General features: G+C 26.5%; 1 protein-coding gene across 2 annotated transcripts in view; it reads left to right on the plus strand.

Annotated features, from left to right (window-relative positions):
* Positions 1 to 19,731: 19,731 nt before the first annotated feature.
* The window catches only part of LOC100209482 (F-box only protein 9), a 30,041-nt gene continuing 28,667 nt past the window's right edge, over positions 19,732 to 21,105 (plus strand). For both annotated transcript variants that reach the window (XM_065796181.1, XM_065796182.1), the window contains exons 1-2: positions 19,732 to 19,862; positions 20,090 to 20,215. In XM_065796181.1, coding sequence (XP_065652253.1) covers positions 19,857 to 19,862; positions 20,090 to 20,215 — 132 coding nt within the window. In that variant the 5' untranslated portion in view covers positions 19,732 to 19,856. The remainder of the gene's footprint in view (positions 19,863 to 20,089; positions 20,216 to 21,105) is intronic.

The following is a 21,105-nucleotide window of genomic DNA, read 5'->3' on the forward strand; positions in this document are numbered from 1 at the left end:
GTCTAAGTTTTTATAGACTCAAAACCCACCAAGTCTGAGTTTTTATAGACTCAAAATCCACCAGACTCATTAGACCCGTTAATCAAACAGGTCGGGTGTGTATAGCTAACCCGTTTGGTTAATGGGTTCAAAGGATCTGGGTCTGGCGGGTTTTGGGTTTATAATAACAACACTCATACCTAGTTCAAGTAGGTTGGATTGGATCTGGGTCTAGACCCGACAGATTAACACTCCTAGTCAGTATGAACAGAGTATAAGTTATTAAACAACAAAAAATAGTTAAAACTAAATTTTTTTTTAGAAAATTTAATTTAAACAGAATCTAAACAAAAATCTACACAAAATTTAATATTAATACTTTATTTCAACTTTTCATTTCAAGCAGTTTTCATATTTTTTTGTTTTCATCTGAACATACTAACTACTAATTGTCACAAGTTAAAACAATTTTAACTATTATTTACATTGCCTCAAAATAGTGTTTATGATTAAAATTTATTAAAACATTTGATTTTTTTTTTCATCAATGAAATAATTTCCAAGATCTTATAAACATATGCTAATCACAGGGGCGGCGCTAGGCACTAAGCAAACTAGGCAACTGCCTATAAAATATAAAAATCTAGCTCAAGTAAAATTATAGTTTTATAATATATTATAAATGACGATGAGAAATCTTCCATATCCCGTAATTGAGCATAAACTGCAAGGCAAATTAGCGTAGCACTCGCAGGCTATAGGCAAAGGCAACATGTAGTGTTGTTATGTTATTAGATAGTGGCTCCTGCTTCTTGTGTCTCGTCTGTGTTTATATTAATAAAATGAGAGATAATAAACAACTTGAGTTGCGTTTTCCAAATAAAGCAAATTTTTTTTTTTTTAATCATAAAAATAGCAAACAAAATTGTATATTATCTGTTCGCTATTCATCATGTTCCCTCGATCGCCCTCATATTTAATTAGTCACATCACATTCATTCGCTTGCGTTAGGTTAACAGAGTACTTGATGCGTTTTCTCTCTGTCTCTGATTCTTTGAATAAATATCAATTTAACTCTTTCCCTACCGCAAGCCGCTGGTAACGACTTTCGAGTATGCTTCACAATTTATTCTGCTTTGTGCATAAATTTTCATTCTAGACACATATAATTTGTTTTTTCTTAAAGTTTAATTAGTTCTCTACGTAGTCAAGTACAAATATGAGCCATAATGTGTAATTATAATTAGTTACCACTTGACAAAGTTAAAAAATCTTGAGTAATCCTTGATAAAAAAAGTTTCTTTAAATTTAGTTTGTAATTAGTAAAACAAATGCAGCGTTAACATTGTAAAATTTAACTTGTAGAAACGTATGAGTTAAGTAATTACAAAGTAGTTACTTAACTCATGCTGTTAATGTGTTTCTGCACGAAAATATTTTAAAATAGCTCCTCTTTGACTTTGACTTTCTTTATTTTTCTTTACTGTTAGCCTCTTTTTCTCAGACATGGTTTGAAAAACGTAAGAAATTTGTAATATTTACTTATTACTTGCTAGCGTAAAATAGTAGAATTGAAGTAATACACTACTTTTTAAATCGATGAGAACATTGTCAGTTAAATACTTATTATAAATGAAATATAATAGTAAAGCACTAAACAGTTAACTCTTTCGCTACCGCAGTTTAAACAAAAATACCAACTTTACGAAATCTAAACGCCAACTGCAAGTTAAGTAATTACAAAGTAATTACTTAACTTGCAGTTAAGTAATTACTTTGTAATTACTTTAACATGTTTTAATTCTATTATTCTTTATAGTTATAAATTACAAGTCGTTTATGTTATTATGGTTTCATTATTAAAAATATATTATTATTCATAATATTTTTAAAGTTGTTTGTTTTTATTATTAATTATTAATTAAAACTTTAATTGTTAGATTCTTTTAACATAAAAAATGCAGATAGAACCCTATAATTCTCATGCGGCGACTTCTCTAATTCGATTGCGCAACTGTTTTCTTAACATTAAAACGAGGCCAGTATGGACAAAAATGTAAACAAATAGCGACAAATCGCTTAAATAATCCTTCTTATAGTTCCTAATTTTTCTGTTTATCTATTAAAAAAAAAAACTTTGAATTTTTGGTAAAACAATTTACAGAAGACAATTAAAAATTCACATATGTCAAAGGCATGTTAAATCATAATAAAATTGTTGAAACTTAAGATTACCCCCATGCATTCCTTGTTTTGGTGCAAGTCCAGATGGACTTTTAAATCAATTTAAGGAAAATATATATTAGGGTGGGGCATAAAACACCAAAGGCAATAAAAAAAAAACCATAACAATTTTTCTGGTTCATTTTGATATTTGTATTAAAAAAATGTAATTTTTTTTTTTTTATAGATGTTCCTATGGTCGGTCCCAGCAGTCCGAAAATTAGAAAATTTATTATTTTTGTAAATAGTAAGGGGGGCAGGACCACTTACAAATATTTTAAAAATATCTTAAGAGTTACTTTTGCAGCCTGATATATCTATTTTTTAGATTATGTTTTGTTTTATTGCAAAAGATGATGGAAATGATCAGCCCTACCCATTTAAATACATGATGTTTATATTTGGGAGGTGGGGGGGGGGAGGGTTAAGTTAAAAAAATCGGTAATTTTTAAAATTTTTATCTTAGTGTAAATAAAAATAGTGTCAATAAGCAATAGTTTTGGAAAAATATCTCATCGTGAAGTTTTTCTTGTTGGAAAAAGAATTGTAACAATACCTAATACACAATTACCAACTAAAAAAACTGTATTGCAATATTACCATTACATAGATCTTATGCTAAGAGCTGATTTTCCAAACATTTCCTCAGTTAGCATAGCTTCATGTCCTCTTGGTGATTTCTTTACTGCACAATGTGCTGAAATAGGCGGTTGTCTCTAAAAATGTTTACCATGAGTTGTTTATGAGGTGAAGAAAATATAGCAAAAAGCAGGAATTCCTTTTATTAATATTGACAAGCATATCAAGTTTTTATAAAATTAAAATAATTTTTATTTTTAGTTTAATCCAATTTCAAATTTATGTTATATAAGTAACAATTATAAAGTCATCCAATTTTATATATTTATAATAAATTACATTAATTTGAATGCATTCTTCTACATTTGCTTTAGAGACAAGATTGTTGACTTAGAAAAGAAGAGAAAAGATTTAAACAAACACAGAAACCGTTTAAGTAAAAATTTAGTTTTAAAAAGAGAACAGTTTTCAAGAATGCTAGAGGAGGTATTTGATGTAAGTCAAAAGAATTGTGAAGGTATTATTATGAAAGATAAAACTAAAGATATAAAAACTATAAGAGAAGATGCAGATTTTCATAACGACCAGAAAGGAGCACATGTTCAGAAAATGTTAGGTAAAGATAAAATTTCACAAAAGTTTGTAAAAAACAAAACCAAAAGAGAAATGAAAATATAAAATTAAGGAACAAAAGAGTCCGTGAGAAAACAGAAAGAGTTGGTTACTAAGAAATATGAAAACACAATAAAAATTTTAAATACTTTAGATGATAACCAAGATGAAGAGTATCTACAACCTTCTAGAAAAATTAGAAAATCTAATTTTGTTCCTCTTATTGTTCTAAAAAATATAGGAAAAGATTTAGCTCTAACAGCATCACGATATGGAATCAGTTCGAGTGCACTGAGTGCAACTCTTCCTTCTCTTATAAATAATAGTTTTGGAACAACAGATGATTTTCCTATTTCTAAACGAAGTATTTTAAGGCAGAAAAAATTAAGTATAAGAAAAACTGCCTGTAATATTAAAGGCAACTTTATTACATTGGTTAAGGGTAAAAGTCTTACTGTGCATTTTGACTCAAAAATTATGTTAGAAATGAAAGAACTTGGTAAAGAAAAAGTTGAAAGAGTAGCTGTACTAATCAGTTCACTAGATCTCTCAGAATCCCAACTTTTGGGTATTTTATTTGTGATTTTTTGTATATCTCTCTCTCTCTCTCTCTCTCTCTCTCTCTCTCTCTCTCTCTCTCTCTCTCTCTCTCTCTCTGTATATATATATATATATATATATATATATATATATATATATATATATATATATATATATATATATTTTATATATATATATATATATATATTTATATATATATATATATATATATATATACATATATATATATACATACATATATATATATATATATTTATATACATATATATATATATATAAATATATATATATATATATATATACATATATATATATATATATATATATATATATATATATATATATATATACACGTATATATATACATATATATATATATATTTATATTTATATATATTTGTATTTATATTTTTTTTTTTAGAAAATGTTTGAAGAAAGTTAGAAGATACGAAGCGATTTAATTAATTCAATCGACAAAAAACGGCGTGTAAATCGCAAAAGAAAAAATAATATTTTTAATATTCATTTTGGATGTATTGATTAATAGCATTTATTTTAAAATAAATTCATTTTGCAACACGTTTTTTACTTTTATAAAATTTCGTCATAATAGTTTAAGGTAAATCACACATAGGTTATAGGTGGAAAACATCACATGTAAAAAATCAAAAATGCTACACATTTTGAATACCAAATGGGATAAAGTAGCAAATACCAGATTAAGTTAAGCCTCTCTGAAAGCTTCGATGATTAATTTTAAATTACTATTTAAGTGATTTTTAAATTAAAAGAATTTTAAAAATTATCATAGAAGCATTCGGACGTTTATTTGTCTAGTATTGGCTACTTTTATACCATTTGGATTAAAATATGTGGTATTTAAGATCTATAACATGTAGTATTTTCCACCTCTATCCCATGTAGGATTTACCACATAAAACCCATGTGGGATTTACCATATGAAACCCACATGGGACAAAATAATAATCCCCATATGGGTTACACATGGTAAAAACCCACGCGTATCCCATATGGGATTTACCATATGGAATCCATGTGGGATTTACCATATGAAACCCACATGGGACAAATTAATAACCCCACATGAGTTACATATGGAAAAAATCCACGCGTATCCCATGTGCGCTTTATCACTGGGGCTAGGTTAATTATAATTATTTTGGTGCGATTAAATATTAAAAACAGTTTTCATTAATTCTTTTAATTGTTACCTATATTCTTTCAATTACATAAAACCCCACTTTTTCCCGTCTCAAATATTTATAATCTTGTATATAAAAGGTGAGTGGTTGAAACCTTAAACTCAAATTTGGTGCCAAAACCGAAACCGAAATTTCGGCAAATATTTTACCAAAACCGATACCGAAATTGCTGCTAGTCAAAATTTATTTTATAAGAAAAATTTATTTAAAAGTGCGATTTTACATTTGTTGCTTTTTTATACTCGTATGATGTTACAATTAATTACACGTGTATCCCAAATTGAGATTTAATACATAATTTGACGATATAAGTTAATAGCGAAATTCAACAACTGGCAGATTTTTTCTGCAAAACAAGATTTTTTCGAGGTACTTTGTGAAAATTCTCAATATTTTTGTGAAAATATTAAAAAATAACTGTTTTTCTATATAAGATAAAAATCGGTTTTCGGTATGTATTTCAACCAAAATTTCTGTTTTTACCGAATTTATAAAAAGTTCCGAAACCGAAATTTCGGTATCGGTTCAAATTGAAATTTCTGTCGAAACCGATGCCGAAACAGAATTTCGGTCGATCACTAATTAGTGATATATATATATATATATATATATATATATATATATATATATATATATATATATATATATATATATATATATATATATATATATATATATATATATATATATATATATATATATATATATTCTTTTAATTTTATTTACAACACCATTTGATATACAACAAACTCCTACAAAGCTTACAATAATTCAGTTAAGATTCAATCTGAGTTATTGAAACGTAATAAATTTAACATCAATAGAAAAGTAAAGCTGTCATCATTTAAAATATAAAGGGTGTTGTCAAAATATGTTGAAAATAAAATTAAGTTACTAATAAAATCACGTTCAACAATGATAAACATTCTTACTGTAGTAAAAAATAGTACTAACTGATAAACTTGAACAAATAAAAATAAAGTTAACAAAAACAATGAATATATAAGAACTTTAACTTGAACTTTAACTAAATCTTGAATTTAAATTAATTGGTACTAATTTGTTCATGCATAACTTTAAAAAATAAGTTTTTATAACAAATTATATGTATAACCAGTTATACATATAGTTAACTATCAGGAGTTATATGTGTATTATACATTGTATAACTATATGCATTTTAAAGCATATTATTTTATTTAAACATTACTTTAGATCATAATACTTTGAAAACTGGACCCAGAGGCTTTATTCTCAATAACACTGTGGTACTCCAGATTAAAAATTGAAAAGTTTTTGTAAATATCCTGTTTTTGTTCCTCAATGCAGTTCGTAAGTCCCTTAAGTCTTAAGAACCTTATTATATCTAAAGTTAAAAGTTTTTTTCTTTTTTTAATAAAGAAAATTGGGAATTCTTTGACTTTCAAACCTGCATTTCTTTGTGGGACGCTGCAGTGTCCCATGCATGCAAGATTGGTTTTTGACAACATTTCAACTTGCATCAGTTAATTGTTTGCAAATAATTTACTCAAGATCTATATTCAAATAACTATTATATTATCCTAATAATACGTCTATTTGCACAAATCTTAATCTTATTTCTTTAAAAAAAGATAAACATTATTCGTGGTACTTACATACTTGCTTGCCATTCTCTATATTAATATAAAATATTTTCACACAATATAAACGTAACGCAATGCAATGTCGATTTAAAAATTTTTTTTTTAGTTTTTTTTTCAGTTTCCAGCTTTCAAATTAATTCCCATGCAAATCCCACAGGAAACCCACGTAGGATTTCCCGTGTGTGTAAATACCATATGGTTCCCACATGTAACCCATGTGGGATTACCCACATGGGTTTAAGGTGACAAATTTCCATACGGATACCATATGGGAAAATCCGTCCCACGTAAATCCCATTAATCCCACATGGAACCCACGCGGAACCCATGTGGGACGCGTTTTTATTTTTCACTGGGTAATGGGGACAGAAAACTCTATAAGTTGTGCTCCTCCCCAGCAACCTCCAACAAAAGGGCAATTAGCTACTCATATTTTACTATTTAAAAATTTATTTTAAAATAATGATTGTGGAATAAATTTATTTTGAAACATATAAAAGAATTTGCTTAAGAATAGTAATATATTATAGTAAAAAACTGCGAATAATATTCTAAAACATTATTTAAGTAAAAATATTGTTGGTATAAAATATAATATATAAATACTATATATAAATTTTATAATATTTTATATAGAGGTTATAATGTCCAATTTAAACAACTTAACTTATTGTTCTCGCATTTAAGAGGCCGCGCGTCTGTGTTTGTGTGTGTGGGGGGGGGGGGGGGGGTGGCAAACATTTTAGGTTAATTTTGTTTCCACGACACAATTAACGCAATATAATCAACTGAATATATTTAGGAATTATATCAAATGAGTTATATTTAGGAATTTGACTATAAGAAAAATTATATTTTCTACATGGAACATGTATATATGCAAAAGCGTATATATGTTCCGAATAGAAAAAAAATTAAATACAAATATCAAAATCCAAATAAATACATAAAGTAATCGATTAGTACTTATAAATGTTAGCTGGGCTATTAGAATAAGTTCCACAAGTGTAATTCAGTTGTCTATAAACTACGATATGATGTTTCTAGTTTTTATAAACTATGCTTTTTTTGTTTGAGCTTCAGTTTGCTTTTTACTGATGAAAAAAAGTAACAACTGAATACACCAATTATTTTTTTTAACGCGCTATTATGGTTCCATTTAAAAAAAATTAAAAATATGAAGACAAACTTAAAGTATTCAATCTGGAATCATTAGAAAACAGAAGAACTCGCGAAGATCTAATACAAATATACAGTATAATATAAATAGAACAGTAGTACATGGTTGTGACCAAACTTTGTTACAAAAACCAATAATTTTTCCCGCTAATAGAGCATTAGATGGAAAAAAAAGTAGAAATCACATCATTAGATTTGCAAGAGAATATACTCCAAAATATAATGCACGACATAACTTTTTTATAAATCGAGTTTATAATGATCGAATTAATTTGAAGCTATTAATGCGAAATCGATAAACTCTTTCAAAAACAATATTGATAAAAGATAATAAAAAAAAAACTTTTATTAAGCAATCTCTCTCGTGATTAGTTTCCGTGTAATTTTATACTACGGCTTTTCTTTAATAGTAATAATCCTAAAAATAATGATTATAAAACTTTATGGGCTATTATTTATAGGTTAAAAACTCGAGACCTTTTTAGTAACGATACATACAGGTATCAGATCACAGGAAAAACTTGATAAAGCAAGGTATAAACATCATACTAGAGCGTTTTAAGTAAATTTTAATTAATTATAAAGAAGACTCTAAAAACAAGAGAGATATATAGGGTTGAGCGAGGCTAACTTAGCAATTTTACTAAATATAAAACAGGTCTTATGAAACGTGCGTTGGATATACATGACAAATTTTTACTTTTGGATAGATAATTTAACCTGCTTAAAACTGGTAAAAAAAGATTTTATTTTGATTCGCTTGATAAGATGTTGCCTAAAGTTTACTAAGTTGTTCGACATTTCCCACCTGAACAATTGTGTTGGACAAGTTTAGCAATCAACGAATAAATGAATAAGCATGATATGGAACTTGGATATATGGAATATAAATCATTAATAAAACTATTGTTTAACAGTAAGCAAATCTATAAACTATAAACTTTTTATTTTGTACACAAAATTAAACACCAAGAAAGTGTCAAAAAATATAAAAACATTATTATACAATTATTTTGAACCTTGAAGCCCGATTTAAAAATTACTAATTTGAAAAATATATTTATTGAACCATTTAAAATTCTAAAACATAGATATTTAACTATAGCACGTAATAAGAAAAAACAAATAAAGTAATAATAAATAGCAATACAAAAAAAGTTATAAAATAAATTTTTATTAAACATTTAAGTTTAAAAATTGGTTTCCTTTCTGAACACGTTTCGAGATTGTGAGCAAAATCGAGAATGGAATATTTGTGAAATTCGCGAACTGCGCACAATGTAAATTAATGGACTGAGGGCGGAGTGAAGTTTATATGACGCAAGAAACCAGAACTGTAATTCTGTTAAAGTGACAATAGAGTTCATATCATCTGATTTAAGTGCTACTGCTTGACAAAAGTGAATTGGTACTGAAGGAATATACGAGACAAGCAGTATTATAGATACAAGTGTGAATGTTTTGGTAATTTTTTTCTCTAACAATTGATTTCTTTGATGTTGAACGTTTTTTAATTTTTTTTTAATATTATATAAGCACAAACAGTTTATTATTGTTACTAAACCTAAAAAAATTACAGTAGAAGTTGCTACGACAAAAAAGAAATTTGACAACTGGTTATGATTTCTTGATAGGAAACTCGTAATGTACCAAAATGAGATTCCTAAACTTATCATAAATAAAGCCAAAACATACAAAACCAAAAAAAAGTCACTTAATAAAAAACTGCAACTCTTGTTATTAAAACCGAGCGCTACCAAGCGATCAATACATATCAAAGCGGTTATATATCCTGAAAATTTTTCCAACAAAACGTGGCAGAACCCAGTAATTGCAATGTGTATGCATCTTAAATGATTCAAATTAACTATAAGGAAAATTTCTAACGGCACGTGAACACAGCCAATCAATAGGTCTATAACTGATGCAAACAAAACAATTTTTTCATTTCTTGGATACTTTTTGTTCTTTTTATTCACTTTATATATTCCAAAAATAAGCGCGCAATTAAAGGCAACTATCGAAGTCCCAACAAATGCATATAAAACAATCAACCAATACTTATAAGAACTATTACCTACGCCAATTAAATAACTTTCACACGTGTAGTTCTTCTTCATATACATTGCAACATAATTTGTTCTGGGTTTCTTTTCAATAGATATAGAAATATATATTAAAAAGATACAGCTGCATTTTTTGTTTGAGCTTTAATTTTCTTTTTATTGCCAAGAAAAAAAAAAACGAGTTCACCTAGAACGGAGTAAAACGAAAATATGAATATATAAATAAGAGTAATAAGTTTATGTATTTTTTATCACTCTAATGCTCCTTCTGAGCAGACCGAATGCGCAGGGGCGCAGCACACTAAATACCGTTGCATCTTTTTTGCGACAAAAAGTACAAAATACCAATGTTTCCAATATTAATTACTTTGAGTAGCACAGAGAATAAATTGACATCAAAATTTACACACTTTTTTGAAATGACTAATGTTTCACGCAACAATTCTAAAATGCGAAAAATAAATATAGATTTTCGCATTTTAGAACCGTCACGCGTAAGTTTGAATGAATTTTTTATTAGTTTTTACAAATATATTGGTGTTTGTAAAGTTCAAACACATTTTTTTAAAAATTTATAAATTTGAGCTAGAAAAACTGAGCTCTGACCTAAAAATTGAACATCCATTTTTTCTGATAATTATGTTTTAAAACCGATATATAACAAATTAAGTAAACGTTTATTTAGCATTAGATTTGAGATTAACTGAACAAGCATTAAAGCACTCGGTAAATAGGAAGCGGCTGTTTAAAATGAAATATTCCCATGAAACGTCTCTGATTATACGCATTATATAACTATGCTAGTAGCACTGAAGCCTAATTATCAAGCCCCTTTCAATTTGCTAATTTACAAAAAGTTTTTACGTAAGATAAAAACATTTGTAACAATATTAAAATTTCCTAATAAAAAAAACAAAACAAAAAATAACAACAACAAAAAAAAGCAAAGCCTATACGCTACGATCTCATAAATTTTATTATATAATAATACAAAAATTGAATTATTTGTGTTATAATATAATAATTATTTGTATTCATTATGGTGCAGAATAGGAAAAAGTATTTTTAGTTAGATTGGTGATATTAATTCAATCTTCAAAAATGTGAGAATATGATGACGTCACCTAAGTACTGTTTGACAGCTGCTTTAAAAGATTTTAATGGTTTAATGTTTTTTATTTCCTTTTCATAGATTAAACTCTAAAGTCATAGTCTTTGAGGTAAAATTGAAAAATTAGCTTTTTTAAGTAAAATCTTCAGAATTTTAAAGTTGTAAAAAGTATGTTGGAAATTTGTGATCAATGATAGAAAATTGATTTTCAAAGTATTTTGGTAGCACGTCATTTTGCGATTGAAACATATATGCTAGTTTTGGAAAAGGTTCAATTCATAAATATTAGAAACTTTAATTTCTTTGAAGATTGGTTTGGTATCTGTTAGCATTGAATTATAATTCGACACGTTTGATTTTGTTTTATGAATGTTTTTTTAGTGCTGAAGAGCATGAGCTTGACTAAAATATGTAATGCAATAGTTGATATAACTGTGAACTGTGAATAAATGATATACATATATATATATATATATATATATATATATATATATATATATATATATATATATATATATATATATATATATATATAAACACACAAATGTCTATTAAACGTCAAAACAACGTTTCGGCAACACATTCTGATTTGGTCGATTAGCCGTTTAGAATGAAATCCAGATTAATGTTTAGGATAAACGTCTATGAAACGTCTATGTTTAAACGTATTTTAGGCTTCTGTAATGGGATTATTATGCGTATATAAAGCGCTTAGATTTTGTCTAATTAACGTTTAAATCTAGTCTCATTAACGTATATAAAGCGTTTAGATTTAGTCTAAGTACAAGTATATTAAACTTTTAGATCTTGCCAAATGATTTACTTGATTTAGTTAACGTAATTTCAATTTATTTAAGTTTTAAAACTTATATAAATTAAAATAACATTATAACTTTTTAACTTTATATAAGTAGGGGAGACCGGAGCTAGTTGGCCGCAGGGGTAAGTTGACGAACTGCGTTTATCTTTAGAGCCTTTCATCAGAAAGTGACAAAAATTACTCAGAAACTTCCTTATTGACCATTTCATCATTCACTGTAGTATTGTCAGGATTCGCGCATGCGCATGGGAGATATTGAGATTAATGCGTTTTTTTTGACAAAAACGTAACTTTTAGAACATAGCTTCCTTTTTACTTTACAAAGAAAATATTTAGTCGTATGAAAAAGAAATTATTGTAAAAGTTCCAGTCACAATTGGTTTACAATATCCAGTCAGACTTTTTTTTCAAAGCTGCCGTTTTTCAGGATCTATAGACTGCTTATTAAAAAAAAAGCTTTTGGGGTTCGTTGACAAATTTTTAACGGGGTAAGTTGGCTCATAGCATTTACTATGGAAAAAAATATTTATTTTTATAAAATTATTATTATTATTTTTTTCAATTTTTAACAATATTGAAAATATTTATTCTTACAAAAAAATTAAAAAAAATTTTTTTTAGTTTTTTTTCCACAGATAAAAGGTGGGCTATTGTTTGGCTTTTATACGGACTAATATTTGGTACCAGCTAAAAGTAAAATTAAATTTTGGGATAAAATTGTTGCAAAAATTAATTTAAAAAAAATTTCTATTAATTTTGCACTTAATAGTGCATTAATAATCATTTTTAAAGTTTTTTTTTTTTTAAGTTCCGGAAAGGCCCCAAGTTTTTTTTTTGTAAATGAATGCAAATTTTATAAGATACCCTAATCCATACTCTTTAAGACTACACTTTAATATTTTTAAAAGAATGTACTGTTAGGGCTACAGAGCTCATAGAGTAAAAACCGAGCTAACTAGCCCCGGTCTCCCTTAATAAGAGATATATAGGTCTTGACATTTATAAATAAGATATAGTTATAAAAGTAATGAAATTTATAAATAAGATATAGTAATAACAGACCTGGTCTTACTTTTTATATTTTTTATAACTATTATAATATATTTATAAACTTTTATACTATACAACTTATACTATACTTTTATTTTATAAAACTATATATAAAGTTATAAACTTATATAAAACGTTTTCATATAGTGGGGATTTAGAGAAAAAGCGTTTGTGCACTATACTTGTTTATGTTTCGATGATTAAAAAAAATTAAATGATCAAGCTTTTTGCAGTGGAAATTTTATAGAAACAATTTCTATCAAATACTTTTTAAATTGAATCTCATTATCAGAAAATAAAAGTTTACATTAAGATTACTAATAAAATTACGTCAACGATTACTAATAAAATTAATAAACTCATAAACAAATATTTTGGATCACTGTTTTCTCTGGTTTATGCATTATCAAAAAACTTCTTAGAATAAGGTCTACCGCTTGTTCATCTTGCACCTGTTTGTGCAACATTATCTTCTACATTCGTATCCTGATCGTCTGATTTCGTAATCTGATTTGTAAACGCAAAAAACAAGGGCAAAATAGTTAGCATTTTAAATACAAATTCATAAATCAAAATTGGAATTACACAGAACAACTTTACATATAGAGGATTTTCTGAATGGAAGTTTCCGAAATTTCCTGTACCATTCATGTTTATTTTTGACATTAAAAAATTAGTAACATCGCGACATATGTAGTGGTTTTTACCAGTTCTGCTCCACCAATTTTCTTTAGCAAATGTAACTAAATTAAGTTAAAATGCATCTAAAATAAAAAATAAATATTTAGTAACTAAACCTCTTAATTATTGCAAATATGAATACCTACTGTTACACAACCATACTAGCGTTTACAAGATGAATTTAAACTGTTTATAAAACTTACGAAAAAAGTTCTTGCAACAGGACTTTTATAACGAGAGACCAGCAACTCATATTTTTTAGCTGTATCAATGTCGCCATCAATAATTTCTAAAACATCGGAGTCCATTGATTTGTTGGGATTTAGGAAGGATTGTGATAAGAGCTTTCTAACTTCTTGGAATTAAAATGGCGCACCCGACACTCGTTTAATATTTATTTATCAGTCGTTTTGCTTTCAGTTATTGTAAGAAAGTGAATCTTAAAAACGCATTTTAGTCTAATTTAATTATTTAGTCAATAAAAGAAAAAAATTTTAATAAGTTTTTTAATTCATTTTAATTATGTCTATTTAAACCGCGTGGCTTTAGTTGTTACGCGAGTCTTCTGACAAATTGCTATATTACTATATTATAATATAATAAACGTTTATTAAACGTCGAATAAATGTTTAGAATAACGATTTATATTAGTCAATATTGTAAACGTTTGATCGACGCCTAATAAACGTATATATTAAAAGTTTTAAAGTGTAGATTTTAAATCTATAAATGTTTACATTTAATAAGGTCGATTAAAAGTTTACAATATTGACTAATGTAAGTCAATATTAAAAAAACGTTATATCGACGTTTAGTTAACGTGTATATAAAAAAAGTTTGAAATATGCATTTCAAATCAAGCGGTCGATTTTTAGTCAATAATAGGTCGCTAAACGTTTTATCAATTTTTTGACCTATTTTGACAAAATATTGACCAATTCTGAACTAATCTGTGTATACTGGGATATATATATATATATATATGTATATATATATATATATATATATATATATATATATATATATATATATATATATATATATATATATATATATATACATATATATATATATATATATATATATATATATATATATATATATATATATATATATATATATATATATATATATTATGTTAGTGTATTCTACAAACAGAGTGCTCAATATTCTAAAAGAACAGAGCAATAATAAATTCTTCCTGATGAACCTACTAATGGTGAAACACAGTGTTGAAGTAGGGGAAAGGCGCCTATGATGGCATACTTAACTTTGAAGCTTCATTATTCAGTATCCTGAAGACCAATAATAAAAGTTTTGATATGGATACATTCCTTGTTACGTCTAGAACAATAATTACTCTGGGAGTTTTCATCAGTTTTATTTTTTTTATAAGTTATTCTTATTGCAAAAAAAAGCTCAAGTAAAAAAAAGCTCAAATTTAGCTCAAGGTTGCCATCATTGGCAACCACTGCTCCTATGATGGCATAGGGGAGGATGGGGCTAGTTAGGATCGAGGGTAACTTAATGATTTCATTTTACCTTAGAGTCTTCCCTCAGAAAAGCCAGAAATTACTCGAAACCATCCTAATTTACCATTTCATGCTACACACCAGCAATGTAAAATTTTGCGCATGCGCATAGGATATATTGTTTTTTCACTAAAACTAATGTAAAGTCAGTATAGTCATGTAGGTCTAATCATTTTTTTACCAAAACCAATTTTAATGGAAATATGACCGGTATGCCATCATAGGCGCCTTTCCCCTAATCAAAAATTAGATAAGTGTTTTTACTAATTTATATATATATATATATATATATATATATATATATATATATATATATATATATATATATATATATATATATATATATATATATATATATATGTATATATATATAAAAGATGATTTTTCCAATTAAAAATTTTTTGAAAAAACTTCCAGGATCTTTATTGAATTGACTCTTTCTATATCAATGTTGTTCATCATATATTTGGAAAGCTGAAGTGGTAATTTATCAGAGTTAAATGGTTTGTGCGATAAAATATATTTGGTTTTGGTAATGTTTAATGAAAATTTATTAGCTTTAAACCTCTCATTTAGGTATTGTATTTCGTAATTAAATGTAGAAAATATCGTTTTTATATTGGGATTTTAAAAGAAAATATTCGTACCGTCAGCAAAAAGAATATAATCTTTGAAGTTAAGTAAATATCGTTTACATAATGTAAAAAGCTTTGAGGTACACCACAACTAATTGTCTGTAACCGGGATATATAATATCTGTCAAATATCAATAACAATTATATAAAATATATAATATTCGTTTTTGTTCGCTTTAACACAATAACAAGCAACAACTTTACCCATTAGGGCTTGTCGTCACTAGCATCTACTCCAAGATTTACTGAGTTTTTCTTACATTTCAGTCATAAAAACATCTTTTTATTTGATACAACAGTAAAATACTTTTTCTTATTGCTTTTAAAAATCTACCTTTTTATTTTTATAATTTTTCTTCACTGATTTTGGAAACAAATTGTATTATCTTTCCTTCTTTCTGTATGTCAGTTAAGAACGCTTTGCAAAAAAAAAAATAAATATACTGTGGTCGAAGTTAGGGTTTCTTAAACGGGATCCCGGGGATAAAAGTGGCAACGGGATTTCCCGGGATATCACTCATATCCCGGAGAGCAATTTTTTTTTAATTTTACATATGATAACTGTTTGAACTAATACAACCAAAAATAAGAAAAATATTATTGCATTTAGTTGTGTGTTATGCGTTCATACTTTATATTAAAACCTAGCACAACAAGAAATGTTATTGAAACTTAAACTATCTAACTCAAGGAATGCATTACAATTTGCAACGCGATGTTTTCTTTTTTCTCGTTATTATAAAATATGAGTAAAAAATAAAAAAGATTTCTTGCGACGAAAACTGTAAGTTTGATTTTTAAACTTCTAAATTATTGAAAAGTTAAACTTTTTCTGTATTGAATTATTGAAATATTTAATAATTTTTGTATTTAAAAAACGGCAAACAAAGACATATAAAGTCATACTTAAGGTAACATACATTTGTAAGAAATATTTGTAACTTTACCTTTAGTTATTTTACGATTCAATTTAGTTATACCATGTCAATTGTAAATGGATCGAAAGCACGGCAGTATTTTTGTAAAGAAAAATTTGGCGAATCTGCAATTTGCAAAAAGTGCAATGTAAAGATAATGTGCAAAGGATTTTCGACAAGTGGGCTCCTTCGTCATTTAAAAAACGCACATAAAGATTTGGATTTAAATATGAAGCGTCTACATAAAGATACTGGTTCGGAAATTAAAATTGCGCAAAAGAAAATCACATTATTTGTTAAACAGCAGATTATCGAGGAAATTGTGTCAAAGCTAGCAACCGCGGATGGCTTCTCAATAAATGCCAAAAATACAGAGATATATTTTTAAAATACAAAGATATTGAAATTTCAATATTATATAATAAGCATATATTGGAACAATGCTATATAACTTATGAATCAACGCATACAAGTCCGAAAATCGTCTGTATCGCTGGAGAAATTTTTCATTGGTAAAGAAACCGATTCACATAGACAAAGAAAAGCTGATTTTATTATTATAAATGAAAATTTAACTCTAATAAAAGTTAAAACTACATTCTACCATTCTCCTGACTTTTCAGCAATTTGCTCAACTAATGTTTGTGGTATATTGTACATTCTGGGCTCATTCCGCCGGTTATGAAAAAAATGAACATTGAACGCGGAACGTAAAGGTTCTGTGATTGATGTTCATAACTAGTTACGATAGATAGAGTTAACTGTACCGCTGTAACTTTTTTTGTTGCAATTTTTTAATTTTCCTGTTTTGTATATATTTAATCTAAGCATAATTCATAAAATATCCCTATCTAAAACCAATGATTCTGTGCTTTAGAGGGTCGTCTATAAATTACGTCACGCTATATGAGAGAGGGGGGGGGGTTAGTTGTTTTGTGACGACTCATACAAAACTTGCTACTAAAACTACTAAAAACGGTCAATAATTACGTGACGTAATTTATGGATGACCCTTCACGCCAAAACCCGCGGGGACGAATATCGAATCTCTAGCTTCGTCTGCTCCATTTACTTATTAGACGGTATTAGACGCCCGGTATTAGACGCGCGAGAGTAAATATTAGTAAATATGCCTTTTAATGATGCAAAACCGTAAGAAAAACCATTAACATTATTATCAAGTTTTAGTCTTTTTTGATTTCAGACTTTTGTCTGAAATTTAAATGTATTTTATTAACAACTTATAACTGAGTTTTACTCACAACTTTTTACTGTATTTTGTCATTTAGTTTAGGCGTAAAACTCAAGACACGTAGTCGTGTCTAACAAATTTAAAAATAGCGAGAAATATTTGTATAACTGTCCTACGCGTATTATAACGTTCTGACCACAATTGTTATTAGTATGAATGATGCTGAATAGTTGTGAATACCATCATTACGTCTTTGCTGCATGCATCTTAAATGACAATTTAAAATGACATTTTATATTGCCATTTAAGATACCTCGGAGTAATGAAGTTACACATATTTTACGTAGCTTAAATAGAAAAAGCAGTATGTTAAAAGAAAATATATCCCAATTATTTAAAATACAAATATTTGTAATATTTCATTAAATATATTAAATGTTGGCGATTAATAATCTAATTTTTGAAGAAAACGAATCGAAATTTCTTTTTCTAGTCTTAGTCAAATAAAAAATAAAAAACTGTTAGTGATCTTCAAAATTTTAAAAAGGAAGTGTTAAGTTGAGTAATAAAAAGTATTGGGTTCAAAGCGTTATTTTAAAATGTAAAAAAGTAGCATTTTAAACTTGAGCTCAACTTTCCACTTTCTATTCTAAAATAATGATTTTGTGTGCAAACAATTAAATTGTTGAATAGCATTTCCAGCTGCATACATCTGGCAATTTAATTTAAAACTCATGCTTTTGTTTCTCTCTGCCTCTGATACTGCAGTATCAGTACTGCATGCAGTATCAGTATTGCATGCAGTATCAGTACTGCGTACAGTACTGATACTGATACAGTATCTGTACAGTATACTGGTACAGTATCAGTAAAGATACTGATACAGTGTTTGCTGCAGTATCTACTGCATGCAGTATCAGGGGCAGAGTGAAATAAAAGCATGAGTTTTAAACAAAGCATAAATAGTTTTTTTATTAAATGTTTCTATTTAAAATACTTTGCCAAAGTATAGTTAAAAAATCCAAAACAAAAATCAATTAAATTTTTCTTTCCTTTTTTTTTAATATTTAACTCATTTTTTAGCAAAATCTTTTCCACACAATGTTTTTATAAAGCATTAGAAAATATTTTTGATCTGACTACAAATAGGAACCGCTTATAAATAGTCTTAATAACCAAGCTATGTTAGAATTAAAGCCAAAAAGCCTTATTTTTGAACTATTTCCTTTGAAAAAAAGTTAGTTTAATTAAAACAAGTGAAATTCAAACACTAAACAAATGTTGTATTTTTTATGTTTTTGTTTTTTTATGTTTATTTAAATAATTATTAACTTATAGTTTAAGTTTTTAATTTATAACTTTACAAGTTATAAGTTATAATTTAATATAATATAGATTATAATAATATATAATAAATATGAATTATAATAAATTTTAATATAAATTATTTAAGTTATAATTTGTTAGTTTATAACTTATAATTCAAAAATTTATAAAATAAATAAATGTAATTATTTTTAGATACAGTTTAAATTTCAAATTTCTCTTTCTTTATAAATATATTTAACAAAAAAAAAAAAAACTATCTGATGAAAGTAAACAACACAACTTTCAAAAGTCTAATTATAAAACAATCACCTCATAGATCAAAATTTTACTTACCAAATAAAAATACTAATAATTATAAAAATTTGTTTTATGAATAGTATTATATTTTACAATGTTTCATATTATTTCTTTGTGTGTGTTGATTTAGCCTTCGTTTTGAAGATTTTTTTGTTGTTGCAGTAAATATGACTGAAATTTAAAGCAAAAATAAAGATAAAATGATTTGTTTTTATTGGTGTTATTAGACATGGAGTATTATTAGATGGAGGTATTATTTGGTAAATGTTGTTCTACAATATTATAATTGTTCTTAAGTTTTATATTAAATAGAAATAAGTAATTTTACCAGAATAATAATAATAATAACAATAATAATAATTTTAATAATAATAACAACAACAATAGCAGCTTAATAATATAATAATTGCAACAGTAATAATGATAAGTAAGCAATTATTTTTAATTAATAATAAAATAGAAATATATAATTTTTAGCTTGAAGTTGACAATATAAGTCTTGCTGATGAGTTGCTAACTTTTCGACAGCAATGGCATGAAGAGTTGCTAGTTTTACAAGAAAATAAAGATCAAACAAGTAAAAATCTTTCTGTTGAAGAAAAAGTAAGTGTTATTTAAAAAGAATCATCATCATCATCATCATCATCATCATCATCATCATCATCATCATCATCATCATCATCATCATCATCATCATCATCATCATCATCATCATCATCATCATCATCATCATCATCATCACCATTATGGAAATGATAGAGTGTGTTATAAAAGTTATATAACAGTTTAAACTTTTTAGAACTTTTAATATTTGTATTTATTTTTCATATAATTTTGATTACTTTTTTTTTTATAGAAGAGAGGTAAAATGTATATTTTTTTCATTTACTAATTGCTTTTTATTATTATATTCTTTAAATTTTTATCTTACATTGTGCATCAGCTTATTAAAGTAACAAAATAAAAATCTTTTAGAATGTATAAAATAAGTTACTTTACTATTACTCCTTACTTACTAACAACTATTAGTTACTTTATTGTTAAAAAATTATTTATATCTATGTTTTATAATTTTAAATTACTTTATTTGTTTTTAAGGGTTCAGTTAAACTATTTTAACTGTATTTTAACTGCTTTTGAAAATAATTATTTTTGAGATATATGTTTTATTTGAATTTTCTGATATTCTGTAATGTTAAATTGACTAATATTAAATGCCAAAGTAATAAATCATAGTATTTTTTGATATTAAAAGTCTTTAAAGATGATCGCTAATCTATTAACTAATCTAATAATAGTTTTAACTAAGCCATAGTAGATCTTATTTTCGACATACAATGTAATATGTTAGGCTTTTGTAACTGTAACATGTTGTAACATGCTTAAAAGTATTTGTAATGGAATCATTCCTGAAATTTTTTTTAAAAAAGAAACAATCCATGAAGACTTGATCATAATGAATAAGGCTTTTTTTTTACTTATATTTTGGGGAT

Source organism: Hydra vulgaris, chromosome 04 (assembly GCF_038396675.1).
Source record: "Hydra vulgaris chromosome 04, alternate assembly HydraT2T_AEP".
NCBI classification, from domain to species: Eukaryota; Metazoa; Cnidaria; class Hydrozoa; order Anthoathecata; family Hydridae; genus Hydra; species Hydra vulgaris.